Raw genomic sequence first — 21,647 nt, forward strand, 5'->3', positions numbered from 1 at the left:
ATGACAAGTTAGAGACCCGTTCCAGGAAATACAAGTATACGATAAACACCAAGAAAGATCATCAAACGTAATTTAAAAATTTACTTTACATATCAGATCCTTTACGAGGAACTAATTTAAGTTGTATTCACCTATGTTAACATCTTTCAAATATTCCAACAACACCACACGTAAGATCCGTTTCGAATATCATCCTTTTTCACTCTAAAATGTTAAGAAATAATCTAAATAATCAGTCAATACGAAAGAGAGGTAAAATCTTAGATGACAGGTCTGACATATCTTGATGGAAATCAACAAACGCGTCATCTTCTTAGCCTTAGTTTCCCAGAAATCGAGTGCAGCGGGTAGTAAATCGGTGCGCAAAAGCGCATATACATACGCAAGTCTTTGGTGAAGGTGCGCTTGAAGCTAGAGAAGAAGAAGAAGTCGAAGAAGAAGAAGAAGAAAAAGAAGAAGAAGAAGAAGAAGAGAGTGGGTCGAGGCACGGATGAAGAGTCGTCGAGGAAAGGTGAACCGACTTGGAGCTTACCGAGGTCGTGGCCGTGCATATTCCGATCCTAACGACGTCTCTTCTCTCTCTCTCTTTCAATCTTTTTCTACCAGCAAGATCCAGAGGCTCGCTTATTGCTCGTAAATTGCGCGTGGCTCCCGACCCGCTTTCTCGTTACTTCTAATATGACCCCGCGATGTATGTAGATTGCGACTGATTTTTCTTCTATTCCTCCCTTTACCCCTCTTTTCGTTGCTTCTTTTTCTTTTTCTTCTACTTCGTTCTACTCTTCGTCTTCTTTAGCGGTGCATCGTAGACGTGGATCACCTGTGCCGTTAAATCGATCTCGATCCGGTTAGGTTTCTACTGTTCTCTCCATCGATCGCATGGCAGCTGACGATTAAATGGCATCTAACAACAACGGAGAGAAAGAAGAGCACGATTTAACTGACAGGAAATTAAATCGAGATATACCCTGCTCGAAGATGCCATTTTTCTTGCTTTCCAAATAATTTACATTAGACCTTTTCGTGTTGAGAGTTGTAAAATAGTGTACGATAAGAGAGATCGTTTCTCTAGGCTTTAACCCCATTGATTTGTTTGTTTGTTTAGGCAATATCGCTTGAGAGTTTGTGTCGACCAATGTTTCATCAGATCAAAACCTTTCGAATATTCCTTATTGAAAGTAAAAGAATAATTCAGATGTTATGATCGAGAATGGTCGGGAAGTTTCGGGAACGATAAAAGAATATAAAAGAAAAGCGATCTGTAATATGGCAGTTGAGTTCAGTTTAGTTCAGTTCGGACCAATTCTACCTAATAAATTTGTAGTCATATATCTATATAATCTAAGAAAAGCCTCAATTTTTCGTTTATTCCATACTATCATTTTTACTATGTCCTCACAATAGGTAATTTGAATAACACTTGTTAATATTGTAACTAATAAAAATCTCGAAAAACTTCAATGATCGAATATTTTGTAATTAATTTTATATGTAAATTAAGGATACTATCTATGACGAGGAAAAATATCATAAACAATGATTTAACTCCGTATCGTAAAACGTACCAAATGAAATGACGTTAAATACGTTGTTAATGTTCTTGAAACGAATTTGAGAATGCTTGTGGATATACGTGAGAATTGAGAAGACGGTCGTATTAAAACTTGTCGCGAGAATGTTAAAATTATCTGTTTTCTACAATATGACATCTATGAATCATCGAAATGGACGATGTTTATACATCTAATCAAAAAAAAAAAAGCCGACGTGATATATAAAACCAATAAAGAAGAAGAAGAAGAAGAAGAAAAAGGGAAGTAAGGAGGAAATATAAAAAATACTTTTTTTACAGCTCGCTGATTGGAAATCTGGAGCGGGTAATTAAATAATAATTAAATGATGATAATTGAACACGTGTCGTCAAGAGATAAGAAAATATTCGCCGCCCTTTTATACGAGCACCTGTTTCTCCCATACAATTTTATTTCTCTTTAACTTGCAAAACGATATATTCTCGAAAAGATAAACAAATGCGCAAGAAATTCCATACTAAATTAACATTTACAAGGCGTTTCCGATAAGGACAAGTCTCGAAACGGTATCTCATTCTTTCTCCTCCTTTTAAACTCCATGGTCTTCTTTTGGAAGTATTTTTTTATACGTCTCGAATCAAATTAAAATCATCGTCGAGAAAATACATTAAATTTTTTCACGACGTGCAATAATCTTTGATTTGGATAATACCTTAAGAAAAAACAAAGGAAACAAAGAAAAAGAACGAAATACTAAAAATTGTTTGAATAAAAATGCGAAAATATAAAATCTTTTATTGTACAATAAGACGAAATTTATTTTCCTGTTGCGATTTAGTCTTGCTTAGGATGAGAGGGTTTAACCAGGATAAAGACTGGTTGTGCGACGATCGATCGGAGATAGGAGACTCGTGCTGTCTCGTCGACGATAAGCCTCCTAACATCGAGACATGTGCACACGTCCTGGTTTACATCTTACCGAATCGAATCACGGAAAAACGTGATTCGCGCAGTTTCGCGGAGAAACAAACGGGTAACAAACAATGGAGAGAACTCTCCATGGATATTTCTCTGTGTTTATATACGATGCAACTAAAACGTGTCTTAAACGAAGACGATGGTAAACGACGAAAATCTTGAAGTACAGTTTTATATACACAAATAGGATAGGATATAGGAAAAAAGTGAAGAAAGAAAGAAAGAATGAAAAAAGAAATAGAATAAGCACGCGCTGACTATTCTCCGCACCTTGCATTTGCATCTGAAACATGTGGCAAGGTATATAGGTGTACCTGTTCGCTCGAGTAAATCGAAGGCGATCCGATTTCGCAAGTCGGAGGAACACTTTTGCCTCTCTTTAAACATCGCTATTCCCTTCGCGACGGTAGAAAACTGTATAAACATACTCAGTGATCGCTACTTTCCAATCTACGCGCCGTGAGAATTCAAGAAATAACGTCACCGATCATGGACACCTTACCAATACAATTCCTACTCTATCTATGTATCTCTATCCGTCCCTAACTATCTATTTATCTATAAGTAGAAAAGATTAACAACGAAATGTCTCGCAACATCGTAGTTTTCTAAAATCATCCTCGATATCTCTCGCGTAGCTACACTCGAGAGATCGAAAGTCAATCGACTCGACGACAAATTGACTCCAAGACTTTTTGCACGATCGTCGATGCTAGAGAGCCCGTTACCTTCACTTCTTCTTCCTCTTCTTCTTCTTCTTCTTCTTCTTCTTACAACTAACGACGAGGACGATGACAACGACGAAGATGTCATTGTCTATCCACGAGAACGTGCGAACGTTTTTGAAGCAAGAGGGATTTGTTTTGTGTGCATTTAGAATACGACGAGATGATGAACGTTAGAAACGTCCTCACCGTAGAGAAGCCTCACCATACTCTGCTTTTGCTCGATGTCTTCTTTTTTTTTTCCAAGTCCATCGAAAGCGTAATTAAAAACCTTTCATTGTGACCTACTTTTTCTTACAACTCGTCTCTATCAACGCGAATGTTCCACTACTTTGATGAATTTATTTCGCAAGATTAACGATCGTTTTACAAGTGTTCCTTCCTATCGTGATCTCTTTTGGTCTTTCTAATATTCAATCGAAATGTTATAGTTATAATTTATGTATATACGTACTCAATCTATCAGGAAGTATATAATAATAATAATAATAATGATAATAATAATAATAATAATAATAATAATAATAATAATAATAATAATAATAATAATAATGATGATGATTTCTGCATGTTTCTTTCTCATGCTCTGTTAATGCTCTTTCGTCCAAGTTAAGACGAATGGATTTTGATCTCGCAATATCGACTTCTTCCCAGACGATATCTTAAAAACGGACTTGTACCTTCTCTCAAGGACGATTCTTCTGATCGCACGCTCGCCGTTCACTCTCTCGATCCTTCGAAGAGTAAAAGAAACCCTTCGTAGAAAATTGCACGCTATATCTTTCCATTTTCGAATATCAAAGTGTTATTGGTTAATATTATGAAATCAAATTTAGATTCAAATTACGATACGTAAACGTTCTATTTGATTTTTTAAAATTTATCTTTCACGAATATTATTCGACATTTTATCTTGGGATATGAAAATTATGAACATCGAGATTGGAAAAAGCGCATAGTTGAGCGTCACTGACAATGCTCCACTTTCGATCTCTTTGCAACCGCCTTCGCTTAGAAAATACGTTTAGCTAGATTACATATGAACACGCAAATATAAATACATCAAACTTATCGTGAACGAAAGAAAATGAAAAATAGTATTTTATAGAAAATAAAATTACAGTACGTGGAATCTGTGGAAAGTGAATTTTAAGTTTTTTATCTTGCTAATTTTATTGAATTATTCGATCTTATTCAAAATACACAAATGATTTAATTGACGTTAAGAGGACAAATGAACGGTTCATGATAGTTTGTCCGTTGTCATGTGAGCTTCGATTGGATTTGGATACGGATCGAATGTTCTCGAAATATGCGTCAGAGTGGGAAAATTCGATAATGCTTGTTAAGTGAGAATTCATATCCGATTGCTGCTCGCTAGACAATGGACAAACTATTTTGGATCATTCATTTATCTTCCGTTAACGTTCATACACACATGTGGGACGAGCGCCTCCATGTCAAATACTTAAATAAGCATTCGTGAAGGGATTAAACGGTGGGCCCTGGATAGCTCAATGAATAAAAGAGTAGTCGCCCAGAAAGCAAAAGATCTGTCAGTCCAGCGGTCTAAATTTTTTCACGAATCTTACACACATAAACATCATAAGCGTATACTATCTTATAATCCCTTACGATATAGAAAATAAAGAGCGATCGATCCTCGAGATTTAAAAGTATCTATACACGAATACATAATACGCTTTAAATATTTATTTTGCTTAACCGATTGATATTTCTCCGTTACTACCCCACCAACCTTCTCAAAATGTTCCATTTTTTATTTAACTTGAAAATTTTCGGTAACCACTAGAAAGAAGTTTCATTTCAAAAATTGAAGGCGTTGAAAATCAAAAAGAACACTTTATTATGGGGGATGACGCATTCTTTGAAAGGACGATCAATCGTGGGAAAGCATTCATCGTGCGAGAAACTATCTACGTAATAAATGTTTAGATAATGTACCTATTGTTGAACTATTCCTTTCTTCTTCTTTGAAAAAAAGATAAAGAAATAAGACATAGATAAAGACAAGAATATGATCCATATTATTATATAAAATATTCATTTACGTTTTATAAATAAATGTTTAAGTTTAATTTAACCCGAAATTCCATCATCCGTCAATAATTAGTTTGATCGAAATCCCGCAACAATTTATTCGGTTATTTCGGTCGATAATAAAGTCACGTCGATGTAACTTCGTCCAATTCGCGTTGTAATGGACGCCAAGTGGATTGACAAATCGTGTCTAGGGAGTCGTCTTAAGGCTGGATTGGGTCATTGATGAAGGAACCTGGTGAAGGAAGCATTGAGAACAGAACGAATGTAGAAACCGAATGTAGTTTCAAGCAAAACTAGGAGAATCTCGTCGTCGTCCGTGGGCCTCGAGATTGCCTCTTAAATTGGATCTATTACTTTGACGAGTATTACAGAAAAAAAAGAGAAAAAAAAAGGAGTAGATGGATAGACAGAGAAAGAGAGAAAGAAGTACATAGAAGATAATTTGCCGTGGCCCAAATTACACCGTCAAATCCGTACCCCACTTTCGGTGAACTTTTTTTTTCTATCTTCGTTATTTGCTTTCACTTGACTCCTAAGGAGAGCTCAAACTCGAATATCCGAGCTCGTCTCGTTAAATATCGAGAATCGTTTATCTAAATTGTCGTTGCATTTAAACTCCAAGTAGAAAATAGGCCTTTCGGGTTTGTCCGAAAGTTAATGGAAGGTTAGGTACTTGCTTACAAACCTATGCGAAATGCAAAGGAGTTAATTCTTCGTTTCACACCTAACGCTCTCATTCTCCTAGTCAACGAGGATCTCGATAAGAGTTGTAATAAACGAAGCAAAGGACATTATCCGTTAGAGCATCTCGCTTAACGCGCGAATCGTGAAATTTAACGAACTGTTCGCTCCATTAGAATGAAGAAAAAAGGTTAGACCGGGAGCGTGATTTATGGTATTTTCATGGTTACAAACAACGTCACTTGGATGTTCGTGAGATCTCGACGTTTTGCTTACGATGTAACAGCAGCGTTGCCTACGACCACGAGGACTACTCTCCATGCGCGTGTTCCCCTTGTGTTTTTTTCTTTTTTCTTCTTTCGTTGTTTTCTTTAATTCTTTTTATTCCATGTATTTTTTTCTCGCTAGAGAATTTAATAAATCTCGTAACGTGGGAAGCTCACGGTTAAACTCCCGGACTACGTTTACGTCGATTATTACCTTTTGCGGAAAATAATCTCATTCCAGTGGAAACGCAAGTAGCCTTGAGCGAGACAAACTACCTTGTGCAATATGATTATCGCATTGCCTTGCATTGTTCTCTTTCTTTCTGTCTATAATTCAATATATCGTAATCCTCGAAGGACAAGCTCCCTCATAGATCGAAACATTGATCGTTTCGATATATCGATATTATTATTGAAGACTACTGATTCGTTTATGGGAAATATACGAAGGTTATAGAATTTAACGAGACCAATTATTTACCGGGTATATATGCTAACTTTGATTCAAAAAATGCAATCCTAAGTATATGCGGCTCTCGCCATCGACAAATCTCTAACGCGATCGAAAGAAACATGGCTTACCTTTCTAAATCGGCATGTTTCATGCGGAACCGATCCTACTCGAATCTAAAGAAATTTAACCGAAAGACATAGATACGATAGCGTGTCTCTCTAGTGCGTTGAGCATTCCTTTGACGAGTAGTAGTGCGTCGGGTTCTCTTTTGCAACAACGACAATCGGCACTCGTCCGTTTTGCGATAATTAATTAATTTCCCGTGGCAGCGTCTGTATTCTGGACCGAACGAACTATCGGCCGTAATATTTATCCGTTTACGGTTAATCGTATACACAAGAGGCGTCTCGTGGGAGCCATGCGATTCCGATCAGATCTGTGTTATCCCTGGAGAAGTAATAGAGGCAAAAGACTGAAAGAAAAAAAAAACAAGGAAAAAAAAGAAAAGAAAAAAGAAGGAAAAAAAAATAAGCCCGAATATCGTTAGTAGTAAATATATCACCGATCGTTTCGAAATATATATCCTACGGTTTGTTTAGTTCTCGGATGGAAAATCGAATGCTTAGGAGTTTCACGGAAAAAAAATTCTTCCTTCTTTCTCTCCTCCTCCTCCTCTTCCTCCTCCTCCTCCTCCTCGTTTCTCCCACTCGTAGTTGCCGTAAGCTCTTGAGAAAGGATCCCCCTCGACTTCCATTCGCGTTCTCTTAACCGTTTGTCCTGTGAATGCTCCCGATCCTTGGATCGAAAAGTGGACCTATCTCGGGACCAATAACTCACGCAAATTACGCAACACGTGCGTAGAAAGAGAAGTCGATAATACACGCGAGAAATAGAAGAGAAGAGAAAAGGGGAATGAAAAGAAATAGTAGAGTGCCTGATTTGTAGATCGTTCGCGTGCTGAACGTTGTAAGTGCATAGATTGAAATCAGAGATGCGACCGAGATTACGTAGCGCTATAAGCGAGTACTATAAGCGAGTATAATGAAGGATGCAATGAAAGGGATATCAAGTATATATGTATCTATGTACACACCGATCTTGTGCGAGCCTGTAAAGCGAGGATTCTTTTCCACGGCTGACTCTACTATCGAGAATATAACGCGTGTCTTGCTAATCGCGGATTTATACTACTTTCTTAATCGACTCGTCTCGTCATTGACGCGAACGAATTTTTTCAAAAAATTCGCACGTTCTTTCCCGTTTATTTCTAAATAAATCCTTTCTAAATCGATCTTATCTCGGCAACACACTCGTGTAATTTATTTAGCCTTTTCTTCTCTCTTCTTTTTTTTTTTGTTTTTTTTTTCTTTTTTTTACTTCTTTTCCTTGCCGTCTCTCGGTATCACGGTAATCCTAATCTATAGATCTTCGATCTACTTTTCGAGAACGATCGAGACAAAGTTTCTTCAAACAAAGTATTATAGAACCTTCGATTAACACAGTCAGCAATATATCTACCAAAGTATCCAATATCAAGTCGATGAAAGGTATCGTTTCGACACACCTACTGAAATAGGGAACACATAGACGAGGTGGCATGTGCATGCATAGAGGATCGGTACCGGTTGGAAGAAAAGGTCACGACATCGAAGTTCAGGGCATCGAGAAGCATTGTCGCAGGTGTTTAACCTTCGCAAGAAAGAGCCAAGCCTGTTTCACCTGCGTACTCTACTGCCAAGAAAAGGAGCGAGCACGCGCTGAGTAGAAGGTATCCCACCTGTACGTAGGGGTCCCTATGATAGTTCTTCAAACGCGCTTGGCTAATAAATTATATATTTTTACACGCTATCTTTTCTTTTTCGTTCTTCATCGGATGGCAAGCAGCATCCCCCAAAGCAGTAATCCAACTTGAAATCATTTTTCTCTCTCAATTTCTTTCCAGGAAAGAGAGAGAGAGAGAGAGAGAGTGAGAGCGAGAGAAGTAGGCGTACTACAGGAAAAGGACGGAGATTACATGGATAATAAATTAACGCACACGACCTTATCGAGCAGTATAATTCATCACGACGTTAACTTTACCGTGTTTAAACGTCGACTCGACTCTACGTATATAGTTCTTCCACCTGTCTCTCTCCGTAACCGTCTATTTCCCCTTTGCTTCTGATATCTATGTATGTATATCTGTATGAGTCTTTCTTACACATAGATATAAGACGCATATAGGTAAAGGTACCGGCGCTAGGAGCACGACGACGATGCCTTTGCACATTAACCTCGTAAAACTTAAACGGCATTCGACCCCGCACACCTGTAACACGATACCACTCTCCTACGATGTGAAAGTTCGAATCACGGAAGGAAAGGATCCTTCTTAGCAGAGGATTCGCCAATAAACGAGCCTCGGTTAAGGTCTTTATCTTTGTGCCTGTCGTTTAAAAAGATTCACAGATGGTTCGTACAATTTCTTTTTTCTTTTCTTTTTTCTTTTGATTCAACACCTGCGACGGAGACTACGAGTGCATCTTACGTTTCATTTCGATAATATTACAGTTCGATGCACTCTCTCTCTCTTTCTCTTTTCTCGTGTATATTTAACTCTCACATGTCGGTAGAAATTTACATAATTGTTGAGTACTTCGCGTCGAGTATGCGTTCGAACGGTGGCATCGAACAAGCATTACACTCGAGTATCGTATTATAATGCAAATCGAAGTGCAACAAAGGATAAAGGTGTATTAAGAATTTGCTAATGTCTCTTGTGGAATAAATTTCACAAGGAATTCGATAAAGCTCGCATACGTACTTACAAACATGCGCGATATATTTAAAAATGAATGATATTAAAATGAAAGGACGAAATAAAAAGATTTGAACGGAAAACGTAAGCCGCGTGCCATTTTAGAGTCAAAAATAAGGAGAATACGACGAGGAGACGTTGTCGAATGTACAAGACGTGGTAATAGAAACGGTCCATCTTGATCGGACACCGGGCAATAATGCCAAAGTGGTATCGAACGGCAACGGCTAAGGTAGCAATTCTAGAGGGAAATAACGAGCTTCTGGGTCCGGCAATGGACAGGAACTGCCATTATCTCCAAAAGTAGAAGTATACATAGCTGGTTGGAGTTAGCTACGCTAACCTAACCGTTTCCGTGCTTCATTAAATGCTTTACTAAAATATCGATCTGACATCGTAACTAGATTAGTCCACCTTCTCGCTCCCTTCGATCAAGATACACGAACCTACTACCTACTAGACGAGAAGTTTTGAAGAAAAATCATTTATCCTAGTTCTATCGATCGTGTAAGTTTCGTTAGAATGGTCTAACTTAAACCATTAAGAAATTTCCTATGATCGGAAATGGAAGAGATATTGAAAGGTATCAAATAATCGTGTTTTTGCGTTAAAACACTCCTTCGTTCAACAGGTATGCCCTATTTTTTTTTGTTAAACATATTGTACTTTTCGAGATTCTTTAATATATATAATATAAATACGAGCTAAAAAGATTTTCGAGTCGAACGAATTTATTGCAACTAAAGCGACCCCTAGTAATAGTAACGGTAGAGAATAGTAGTAGTAGTAGTAGTAGTAGTAGTAGTAGTAGTAGTAGTAGTAGGCCTGTGTCAACCGAGTGTCCCTCGCTTTTTCTCGTTACTCCTAACCATTTATGGAATACGGAGGAGAGGTCGATTACGCGATCGGTCGTGCTTCTCGACGTGCTTGAGATATTCCACCCGACCGCCGACTAACGAGGTGTGCAATATGAACGAAGGGTAATTAATTAACCGTTTCACCCTATCTAGACGCGACGGGCAGCCTTCTACTTTGTTCGGGCGAAGTCAAAAGAAACTTTATGCGGGAACCTAAATCCTAAAAAGAAAAAAAAGAAAAGAAAAACAAAGAAGAAAAAAAATATATTGTGACCAACAGAAAAGAAAAGAAAGGATTATGAAAATATTGTCGACTTAATCGAGATCTTGGTAGGAACGAAGCAAGCAATAATCCGTTTCGACCTTCGTTCCGCAAGCCTTAGGATCGTTATTGCGGTGCTGGTGCAATGCGATCGGCCGCACGGCGGTAAGGCCGTATCTTCGAGCCGCAGAATACATTATCCCGAAGATTAGTGTGCGAACGATACGAGAGAAGGTATATCTACATAGACGCGAACGTTCTCGCTCGTATCTCGATCGTACTCGCGCGTACACATATGTATAACAACTCCTATACATATATATATATATATATGATATATATGTGTATGTGTGTGTATATACTATATGTATATATGTATGAAAGGGACAACGCGTTTATTTAATGCCGTGGGTGTGCGTTTAAATTCGTACGTATGCAGGTGCGTGGCACGTAACTCCTTATCTTCCTGGATATACTGCTAGCAAAGTAATACATATGTACGATCACTCGAAGGCTTTGTAATAACGATGTTCCAGCAATTAAAGACTACCACATCGCATACCGATGCTTGCGTTATGCAACTTGGTCCAGAATGTTGTTGAATAAACCTATCCAAAAGTGTTTACTTATCTCACATCAAATTGAACTTAGCTAATGTTTAATAAGGTTCTTATAAAATATCTAAGGATTCTTCGAATTTGATTGAAGAAATTATTGACGATTTCTCTCTCTCTCTCTCTCTCTCTCTGTCTGTCTGTTATAGCTTAGTACGAAACTCGCAGATTATGTTTATGAACGTTCACTCGAGTGCATGTTAAACAACTATTCATAAATATAAAGGAACAGCAGCTATGAGGAGCTGAATAATACCGATGATCCTTCACACTTAGCATATCTTCCTTTCTCCTTCTCTCTCTTCTCTCTCTCTCTCTCTCTCTGTAAATAAATCTATCATTTATTTTTGGAGAATGATAATAGAAAAAATAAGCATTAAGAAAAAAAAATAGAAAGAGAGAGAGAGAGAATCAGCAGCACGCGGTGAGATTCATCTACAAACGATTACCAGGTGAAGGTGCATCGACGAAGAGACGTGCATGCTCGTCCGTACTATCTTTCTCTCTCAAATGCACCACGACGATGCACCGGCATGCCAAGCTAAAGCCAACCTGCACACCTCGGCTCGTCTATCACGCTTGGATAGATTTATCGAGTATCGGCACCAACCGCCGAGTGTCCCGCCTCACTTCGACAATTTATATACCCTACGTGTTTCCTTCGCAAAGACATTGCCAACAAAGATGCGGTATGACGAGATCTTTCGATGAATCTAATGCAACTCCGCCCTTTCCTTTACACTTGCCAACGAGTCGTCATTATTTTATTCGAACTACCTACTCGATCGTTAAACGCAAATTAAACAAATGACTTTCTAATTAAATTGGCGTGGTTACTTCTTCTAACATCAAGTTAAAAAACGAATTCATCGGTACGTTAGACACGAATAAAAGACAATGAATTTTCTCCGAAATCATCAGATATTCTAAACGAAACACTGATCTATATTCTCAGCTAGACTCGATGGATCAAGTTACAAAAAATCGAAATAGACGTGGACTAAAATATTGCCTAAGTTAACTATACTATATTGATTTATTTTGATTCTATTCAAGAGCTCGATAGAATGTAAAAACCGATAGAACGTATATAGATGGAAGACACTACGATTATTATACGTTTCGAGTTACGAATCCAAAACCAGTCGATATCGTTTTCGTTAAAGAAATTACTTGACGTCTTCCATACTGATACCTTTCGGGCCATGAATGAATTATTATCTCCGCATGAAAATCAATTCCGTGCAAGTTATGCTAACGTCTTATTCGGCTCTTACCTGTGCACATCGTCCCACACTGGATTTCTCCTTGTGATTACGCAGGTGGACTCTCCTTGCTTCTTCCCGTTCTTCCAAGAAATGTAAACGGTACTAGCTAGGTGGTAACTTCGAATCGATGAGTTTGATCATACGATCCAATTTCACAAAGCCCCTTTTATGCCAACGTCATTATTGAAAATGATAATTAATAATTTTCATTAAAATGTTGGTAGTAATCTTTGATATGTTTTCTTCTTATTGCCTTTGCCCATAACTTGCAATTAAAACGATGAACGTATAACAGCTGGCGTTTAATTATTATAAAAGACACGGTAATTCGTTGGCTAGTCTTCTTACAAGTTTGCTAATTAATTTCAAATTTAATTTTCGAAAGAAGAGGGAAAAGATGAAGAAGATGAAGAGGAAGAAAATGAAAAAGAAGAAGAAGAGGAAGAAGAAGAAAAAGAAACTGACGATAATGACGAATATTTATCCATTGGAATATTTCTTCGAACGTAAATCGACGCGGTCTTAGCCACAACACGATTGATACCCGTTATTTCGCGCTATAAATCCTGGCCTGTGCCGTCTACGATGAGAAATAATAATCTAGGATTAATTGGTAGAAGGCGGATCGCCGACTAATCCTCATTTTGTTCGTTAAACCGGAAACTTAATTAAAAACTCACGTCTAACGAGTTCCACGATACGGGTGGCACGTCCACCCACTTAACGTGCGCTCACTCGTGCTCACGTATCGACGAGTCCAAGGTGGAGAAACGAGAGAAGAACGTGAACGTTAAACTATCTCTCTCTGTTTTTCTGGTCACGTATAAGAACAACTTAGATTCCTTACAATGTACAGCCCGATAATCGATGATGCTGTGCAACAGGTTACCTTCTAATTTCTATTTTCGAAGACTTTACCATTTTTCTCTCAATCCATCGTCTCTTCTCTTAACAATCGCGAGTTTAAATCGAGCGTGTATCGTCTTCGAGTACAATAGTTCCGCTTGGCATACCGTTAGCAGGCCGATACGAATATTCCATAGGGTCAAAGAGCACGACGCAGCTAAGAACGGATATAGACTCGTTCTCTATCCCTCTCTCTCTCTCTCTCTCTCTTTCTCTCTCTCTCTATCTCTTTCTTTGTTCAACTCCTCCCACTTGGTTCATCCTCTTCTTCCCATGGATTAGCTAAGCCATGTATTTTATTTCTTACCGTGCACGTAAAGTACGCTTTCATCCATCCTTTTCTTTTGATCACCTACTTATCTCTCCCTTTATCCTGTAGCTTCCTTCCTTCCTTCCTTCTTTTCTTTTTGCCCTTCCATTCTTTCTCTATTTCTTTACGCAGGTATCCTTGGCAGCGGTCCATTAGCGTCAACCGATTATCCCTCAAATTGGTAAATTCGAAAAATACACGTTACATACTTTGCTCATAAATCGGCGGATTAACCTCAGCATTTAACATTATCAATTACGTGCGACCCTTGACTCTAAGCACGCTCGATCATAGCACGTCCATGTCAGGCACACTGAACGATACAAGAGAAAGAGAAAAAGAGAAAGAAATAAAAAGAGAAAGATAGTGAATTGTAAGTCCGCGTTATTAGCGATAATGCTCGAGGTTCGCTTAGTTCTTAGCGTGGGCGAGTCGGAAGAAAAAGGAGGACACGATGTGAACTTCGAAAGAAGAGAAGACCCGTCAGAACGTTCGGATGAGTCCGACATCCATTAGATAGCGAAGATCATAGTGCTTGTCTATGGACAGAAAGAGTGAGAGAGATAGAGAAAGAGAGAGTCGCGTTAATGGCTCTAACGAGATGATGCCTCAAGGAGAAGGCGATGATGACGAGGAACGATGAAGGTGGATGAGCGACTTGTTCAAAGGATCGACTAATTAAACGACTAATTGTAATTACAAATTTGTTTTTCAAAATATCGAGAAGGAACTATGAAATAAGTGAAAATATTCTGGGTCAAACTTATTCGGCACTCTTTTATCTCTTTCTTTAGTTGGTCCGATCCGATCTTTTTTGAAATGAAACTGTGTCCCTCTGTGTGCGTTTATGTGCTCGCGTCGAGTCAGTTTGCGTGTTTACATAAATCTCCACCCTGTTGATTCACGACGGACGGGAAAACTCGCGTGCCAGTATCGCGTTACGCAATATCGCATGCTCGACTCGACCATAAATGATCGCTCCTCTCTCCCAAATCGATTATCTCTTAATCCCGTTAGCCTGGTCGAGCGTATCGTGTACTACTTAATTCGTAAACCGATTGCAACGGTACATGCCATCTTATGGATGCTTCGTCGTCCTTTGATAACTAAAATATGAATACGATATGGTTATGAAAAATCAAATTCATAATACTAAGATAAGAATATATAGCTTGGTATATCTTTATTTCATTAAAGAAAATTCGAAAATAATAAAGTAACGAGTACCTATAGCGAAGAGGCAGCGATTACGTGTTTACTAATTATATACCCAAGCAATTTAGCATGACGAAGGAACTATTAGCGCGTAACGAGGTAGTCCCTTAGAAATAACAATTTTTCTAACGATCATCCGAAGCACCGGACGGACTTGGACGATCAAACAAATCTAGCGGAGAGGCGCACGCGTCTACTTCAAATTAAAGTGAGTCTCTCTCTCTCTCTCTCTGAAACGATGGTCAATAGATAATCGTTTGCTGTGTAGCAAAGGCGTAGCAAAGGCGTAGCATATTGGAGCCTTCCTAACATGAAAGCTACTCGGCAATCTATTGACCAGGAGTATTAATTAGTAACAGTAATGTCATGGACGTTTAACATGCCTCTTGTACCACGCGTGCGTTGTAACCAGCAAGCAAGAAGATATCGTTCTACCGTGTGTGAGCTTAAAGTAACAGTCCTACGATGTCGAAGGTCGCTAAAGAATTTTCTTCGTATGCTTAACGGATTATAATATTCTTTAGTTAGAGTCCTTACTGTAAGAGACCTTTGCTCTTAAGACGAACAGACCAAACGTTAATATCGATTATCGAGCATGGAATCGACTAATTGGCATTGAGTTAGCGCCACTTTAACGCAACTGCTTTTCTCCTAATGTACCACGGATTTACATTGACACCTTAAGCACGAGCTTAAGCTTAATCCTTAAAACTTGACGTTTATTAATAGGATATTTATGCTCATCTAAGTACTAATGTATTAAATACTTTTATAACGTGTTACCTGTCTAACCCAACTCTATCTTAGAAATGAACGATTGGCATATAATAAAAAAGAAACATATTTAAGAAAGATAATAAACGATCCAACGCTCTAAAGATTCTCTGACGAGTACTTCGGAAGTACGGAAGAGAAACCTATGTTACCTTAGCCACCTGGTCGAGATCGTGACGCGTTACGTGATTTGTTGGATTGTCGAATGATTTGTGGAAACGTCTTCGGTTGCTCGAAGCTTGTCAGCGACCTGCTGCGTGTTCTTCGCTACAAATCGCGTTTATGCAGCCCTGTTTGGGTCGTCCAAGTCCTTCTTCAGAGCTTCGACCTTCGATCTTTACTCTTTGATACGATCTTCGACACTAACATCGATCCTACGAACTAACGAAGTTAAATCGTTTGAAATAAATGATAATCATTCCCTTTGATAATCACGTATATTATTTATACTTTTCTTTTTCAACCAATTCCTCTGTGATTTCTATAATAAAAATAAATTAAATGAAGAAATGAATTTTGTTTTTGTTCACAGTGTCGCCCACCTTGCCATCTTTGGGAGAAGTAGCATGGGAAAGAGAACAGGAACGAGATCGGGAGAGGGAGAGAACTCGAGAGAGGGAACGCGAAAGAGGACGAGAAAGAACTGGAGAGAACGAAAGGGAACGACAACAAGAACGAGAGAGTGCTATCAGGGAGAGAGAAACGCGAGATCGAGAAAGGGAACGAGATCGCGATCGAGAGAGACAACGTGAGAGGGAAAGAGAGAGGGACGTTTCCGTTTGCGTTATGGAACCACCCGACCCAGTTTTCGTATCCTCCCCTGCAGCCCTTCTCGCTTTGCAAAGGATAAAGGAAGCATCTCTGTAAGTGTTACAATTTTATATTCATTTTAAATCATTTTTAAATGATATAATATTTCAATTAAAAATGAAATATTAGTATTATCTACTTGTACCAGTTCAACTTGATATCTACAAAGAGCGACTTTATTATCAGTCAAAGATCGTTCGAAAACAGCAGGATATCGTGGCTCGTTCACCCAGCTAGTCCTAGACCGTTACGTAGCAGTATATTTCATCGAATGTATAAGCACGTCCAGCGTTAATAAGACGAGATCGTGCACCCGCTGTAAATCTCCTTTAATTTGCTTTCTATCTCTATCTTTCTCCTTGGCCTTACGAGCGTGACTTCGTTGTCGAGAAAAAGAAGAAATAGAAAGAGGAATACTCTTGTCTTCCATTTAAAAAAATGACGAGGCGAGAGAGGGTTTTATAATGATATGGTTAGAAAACATCGTAATCTCGTGACACCTGTGCTACGCTAACAAACCTTACTGTACTACTAGCTTTACATTCTTATAACTTTATATTTTCATCATTTCTTTCAGCTTTTTTCGATCTGCTTCTTTCTTTGCATGATTACAATTCCCCTTTTGCACATTCATTACTTTGATTATCTTTGTGAAGAAAAAAAAAATCTTGGTAGCTACGAAATGTTGTTCCAAGCTCTCACATCTTTCAAAAACTGAAATCATCTCTCGATTAAAGTCCATGGAAAGTTCACGAAAGTAATATCATCTTTTCTCATTACAGTCATTCCAACGAAGTAACGTTAACGTTAACATCTTTCACTCGACTTTTGACTTCTCTGACGCGTCTGCCACGGTGATTCAATCCGATGCCGTTAAACTCCGAACGATAACGATAGTTATACTTCGCTGCAAGTATAAATCACGCCGCTTAGCTCACCCTTACTCTCTCCCTCTCTCCCTCCCTCACCCTCTCTCTTCCCTTTTTGCGCACGCGCATAAACATAAACGCATCTTCTCGATACCCGTATACGAGCACCCCCCATGGAGAAGGAGAACCGCTTTGCCACAAATATACTCCGCTATTTCATCTTCCCGTGTATCTATTAGCTCGTCTTGTCGGCTCGTTCAGTCGAATGAAAAATTGTCCGATAATCGTATCTCTCTTCCCCCTCCTCTCTCTCTCTCTCTCTCTTTCTCGTCCAATGAGTTAAGTACGTTAGTAAGTAGATGGTTACTTAGCTCTCCTAAGTAAATTTCATTTCACAGACCTAAATCAATTCTTCTCTCTTCGCGTGTTTCGATTAATTAGATAGGATAAATCTCTGGCGACATACGTCGTATTAAAGTACAACCTGGAAATAAGATCATTCGGAAAGATTCTTAGCTCGCTTACATTTTCGTACTTAGCTCATTCAAATAAAGGCAAGAGTAAAAGAAAGAAAGAAAGAAAGAAAGAAAGACTAAAGAAAGAGAGAAAGAGAAACGATATCGATCAAAAGTCATTTTTAACGGGCAAGTTTGCATTGGTGAATCAAGTTGTGGATCTTGCGACGATGTCAAAAAAAGAAAAAAGAACAAAAAAGAAAATAAAATAAAAGAAGAATCACGAAGGTCGGTAGTAGGTAGATAGGTAGGAAGGAAGGTAGTAGATAGGTACTACGTATACGTATGTACTTACATACTATGTACGTACGCGTCACCTTGAAAAGAGTTTGTGCAGGGAGTGGCGGCTATCCTTCGTCGGGAACGTGCCCGAGCGCATGTTACCAGCGATCTTATTATAACCTTCGTCCAATTAAGCGGCTTTCGAATCGTCCCTGTACTCGTCCCAACGGACTTATCGCGCGCTGTAAATTAGCTTATCCGGTTCTCGCGATTCTCGATCGAGTACCTCGAAACAAGGGTTGTGGATATACGTTTCTCTCTTTCTCTTTCTCTCTCTCTCTCTCTCTCTCTCTCTCTCTCTCTCTTGTTTTCTGTCTAAAAAGAAAAATCTTATTTTCTTTCTTACAAAGGTAAGTTAACTTTTCATTTAACTTCCTCTTAGCTAATACAAAAACTGTTTTACGATGAAATGAAATATATAACTGTTGAAAACGTCCAGTAGTATATTTATATAGTTTTTTTCGACTTCCTGACTAAAGTAAAAAAGAAGCTCACCCATGCGTTGCCTTTAAATTTATTTCTACTACGTACTTCAAATGTGATTTGAACTTTGACCGGCTCGGAATTCGTCGCATTCCAAAGTTAGGGGTCATTGTCCGAATGTCTTCTAACAAAACTCTCTTCCTTATATCGAAATTCCCGAGAGTGAGAGAGAGGAAGAGAGAAAAGCAACACAAATTCGCCGTTTTTGTAACAGTTCGCGCGGACGTTTGTGAAATGAAAGCGGATCTAGATGATCTCGCCCTGGCCATGCCGAAAAACAAGTCCCACCGGAGTACCAAGCGTCAAGATAAGATTGATCGAACGAGTTCGATACCAACGCTCCTTGTATCATCTTCTCTTTCTGTTTCTTTCTTTCTTTCTCTCTTCCTTTTCATTTCTTTTTTTTTCCTGGATTACACCGACTTCATAAGCGAACGAAAAACGAACGACAAAGAAAGAAACGAGGAAGAGAGGGCGAGAAGAAAACTAAAGTCTCATTCGAGAATTCCTCTTATTGTCCAACCAAAAAGGTTTCTTTAACTCTCGCGAAGAAAACAACTCACAGCGGGTGTCCGTTATTCGTTGGCGGTTCGTAAAATAACGCAACACTACTCTAACCAAACATCTTTTCCTTATTCCCTTTGGACACGACTACTGTTTACCAAGAAACCCTGCTGTCTTCCTTTTCATCGTATTGCCTAAATATTTGCGGATAACCAACAAACTCTTTCGAAATCTTACTTTTGTTTGAAAAGAAAACAAGTAATCTAGGAAATGATATTCTATCTTAATAAAACGAATAATCTCTCGTTCCATAGCTTGTATAACTCGAGCCAGAATCGATAATAAATCGTAAATCCTAGCGAATATTACAGGCGTACTAGGTGGAATGTAACAACGTCACGCTCGTTTAATTGTTCGGTGCTTGGCTATCCGCTTGAATTTATATACTCGTAAACGGGGTGAGAAAAACGACGATGGAACAACGCGGAAGCTGTATTCTCGTTCGTTAAATCAACCGAACTGGAATAAGAATCCAAGGAATATGAACGATTATCGGTTTCCGTTTAACAACATCCGAATTCCTAATACGTTTCTTTTGCCCTTTTTTTCTTCTCGTGGAAAAACTTGGAACTCTGACCCTGATATGTTCGTATCAATCCTTTCGTTCGTCCTTGTAAAGCACCTGGAGCAAAAAAAAAGCCTTATGTTAATATAAAGAAAAAGAAAGAGAAAGAATAAATGAAAAGATGAAGACGTCGGCGTAGCCGCCATATCGGAATTGAAATCGGTCGTCAGATTTTTTGCCAATCGCGTTCGCCCGTCATAATCAACGTCACCGGCCATACCGTGTGGCGTATAGTTAAAGAGAATGCTTGGACAAGAAGGTCTTGGAAAAAGTGATCTCGCCAAGCAGTTCTCCTCTTTGCAAAGAGAGACACCGGCTGTCAAGACTTCTCTTATTGCCTGTGCATCAAGCCAAAGATCATGATTCTACTGATGATTAGGATTCTGATCAAGTATCGATCCTAATGACACTTTTCCTCGTTGACGATGCAAAAGTTAAATTTCGTTTCGATTGAAACGAAGGATGGATGATTCGATTCGATTTGATTCGATTCGATTCGATCGGATTCGTAATTACTGGGAAAATGATTAGAAAGTTAAGAAAGAAGGAGATGAAGAAGAAGAAGAAGAAGGACGGTGGCGAGTAACGGCTAACCGGTTTCGAGGATAATTTATGTGCTCTTCCTTTCTCGCCGATCCCCTCCTCGACAAATCGGTCGCGTGAATCATCCAAGAAGCGGACGATTCGAACGCGTCTTCGTCGTCTTCATCGTCCTTTTCATCCTCCATAGATCCGACCTTTCGATCTTATAAGGATATGAATCGAGAACGTCGAACGAGAAGGAGAACGTTGTCCTAACATTTCAGAAGAAAACAATTACCCCTATTGGATGATTAATACCTTTCCTTTTCGCAGCCTTTAAAATTCTTTATTCTTTAATATTACAATACTATAAAAAATCGAAATCCTAACATTAAAACTGGCAACAAAATTATTTGTATTTTATATTATACAAAAATTCATTTCCAACGAAAGAAAACTGAATGTTTGTCATGATTATTTATTGATTTCAGTGTCTTTCACAAACGACCAACGCTGGCGAGTGGGATTGGATTAAGCGGTAGAGCTAATGCTGGCGTGGGTGGAAACGGAGCTAGTTTAGGGGTCGAGAGTGAGTGCGGCGACGCGTTGAAGAGGCGCAAGGTTCACAGATGTGACGTCGCAGGCTGTGACAAGGTCTACACGAAAAGTTCCCACCTGAAGGCACATAAGAGGACTCACACTGGTAAGTTAATAGCGAACATTTGACTTCGATCTTAAATCCCTGAAATTCGAGTCGCTCCTGAAGAGAGTGACAAGGGGAAGGAATGCTAAACATTCTTTTTTCTAAACGTGTTAGTTCTCTTCTTTAAGGAAGATCAGCTAGTACATATATGACCATTTATTATCGTGTCACGAAAGAAAAAGAGAGAGAGAGACAGAGAGAGAAGCTGAAAGAGGTCGCACACTGTTCGTTACCGTGCATCGTTATACTACATCTATATATATATATGTATATATGTATATGTGTGTGTATGTATGTGTGCATGTATGTATACAGAACGTCGAAAGAGCTCGTACTTGAAGAATTTCCGGTAGATAGGTACCTTCGTGAAGGCATCGCTGCTATCCAGAGGAGGGCAGAGGCGGCGTGGAGAGGGCGTGGTCGTGAGAACCAGGATCTTTTGTCTGGTCCATGCTTCGACCACGACTCGTTGGAAATCGCGGTGCTCAACCTCTAACAATTAACCTTGATCCTACCTCCCTTTTTCGTCTCCTTATCTTCTATCCTCTTGCTGCCTTTATTTCAATTTACCACGAGAAAGAAAGATAGAGAGATGATTGATGCTATAAAAACCAACTTGTTTGACGTAAAG

General features: G+C 38.9%; 1 protein-coding gene across 1 annotated transcript in view; it reads left to right on the forward strand.

Annotated features, from left to right (window-relative positions):
- The window catches only part of LOC122522476 (Krueppel-like factor 3), a 220,961-nt gene that overhangs the window by 194,814 nt on the left and 4,500 nt on the right, over positions 1-21,647 (forward strand). The window contains exons 5-6 of the mRNA XM_043643647.1: positions 16,236-16,566; positions 20,805-21,016. Coding sequence (XP_043499582.1) covers positions 16,236-16,566; positions 20,805-21,016 — 543 coding nt within the window. The remainder of the gene's footprint in view (positions 1-16,235; positions 16,567-20,804; positions 21,017-21,647) is intronic.

This window comes from Polistes fuscatus, unplaced genomic scaffold (assembly GCF_010416935.1).
Source record: "Polistes fuscatus isolate 324 unplaced genomic scaffold, CU_Pfus_HIC Scaffold5, whole genome shotgun sequence".
In the NCBI taxonomy this organism is placed as follows: domain Eukaryota; kingdom Metazoa; phylum Arthropoda; class Insecta; order Hymenoptera; family Vespidae; genus Polistes; species Polistes fuscatus.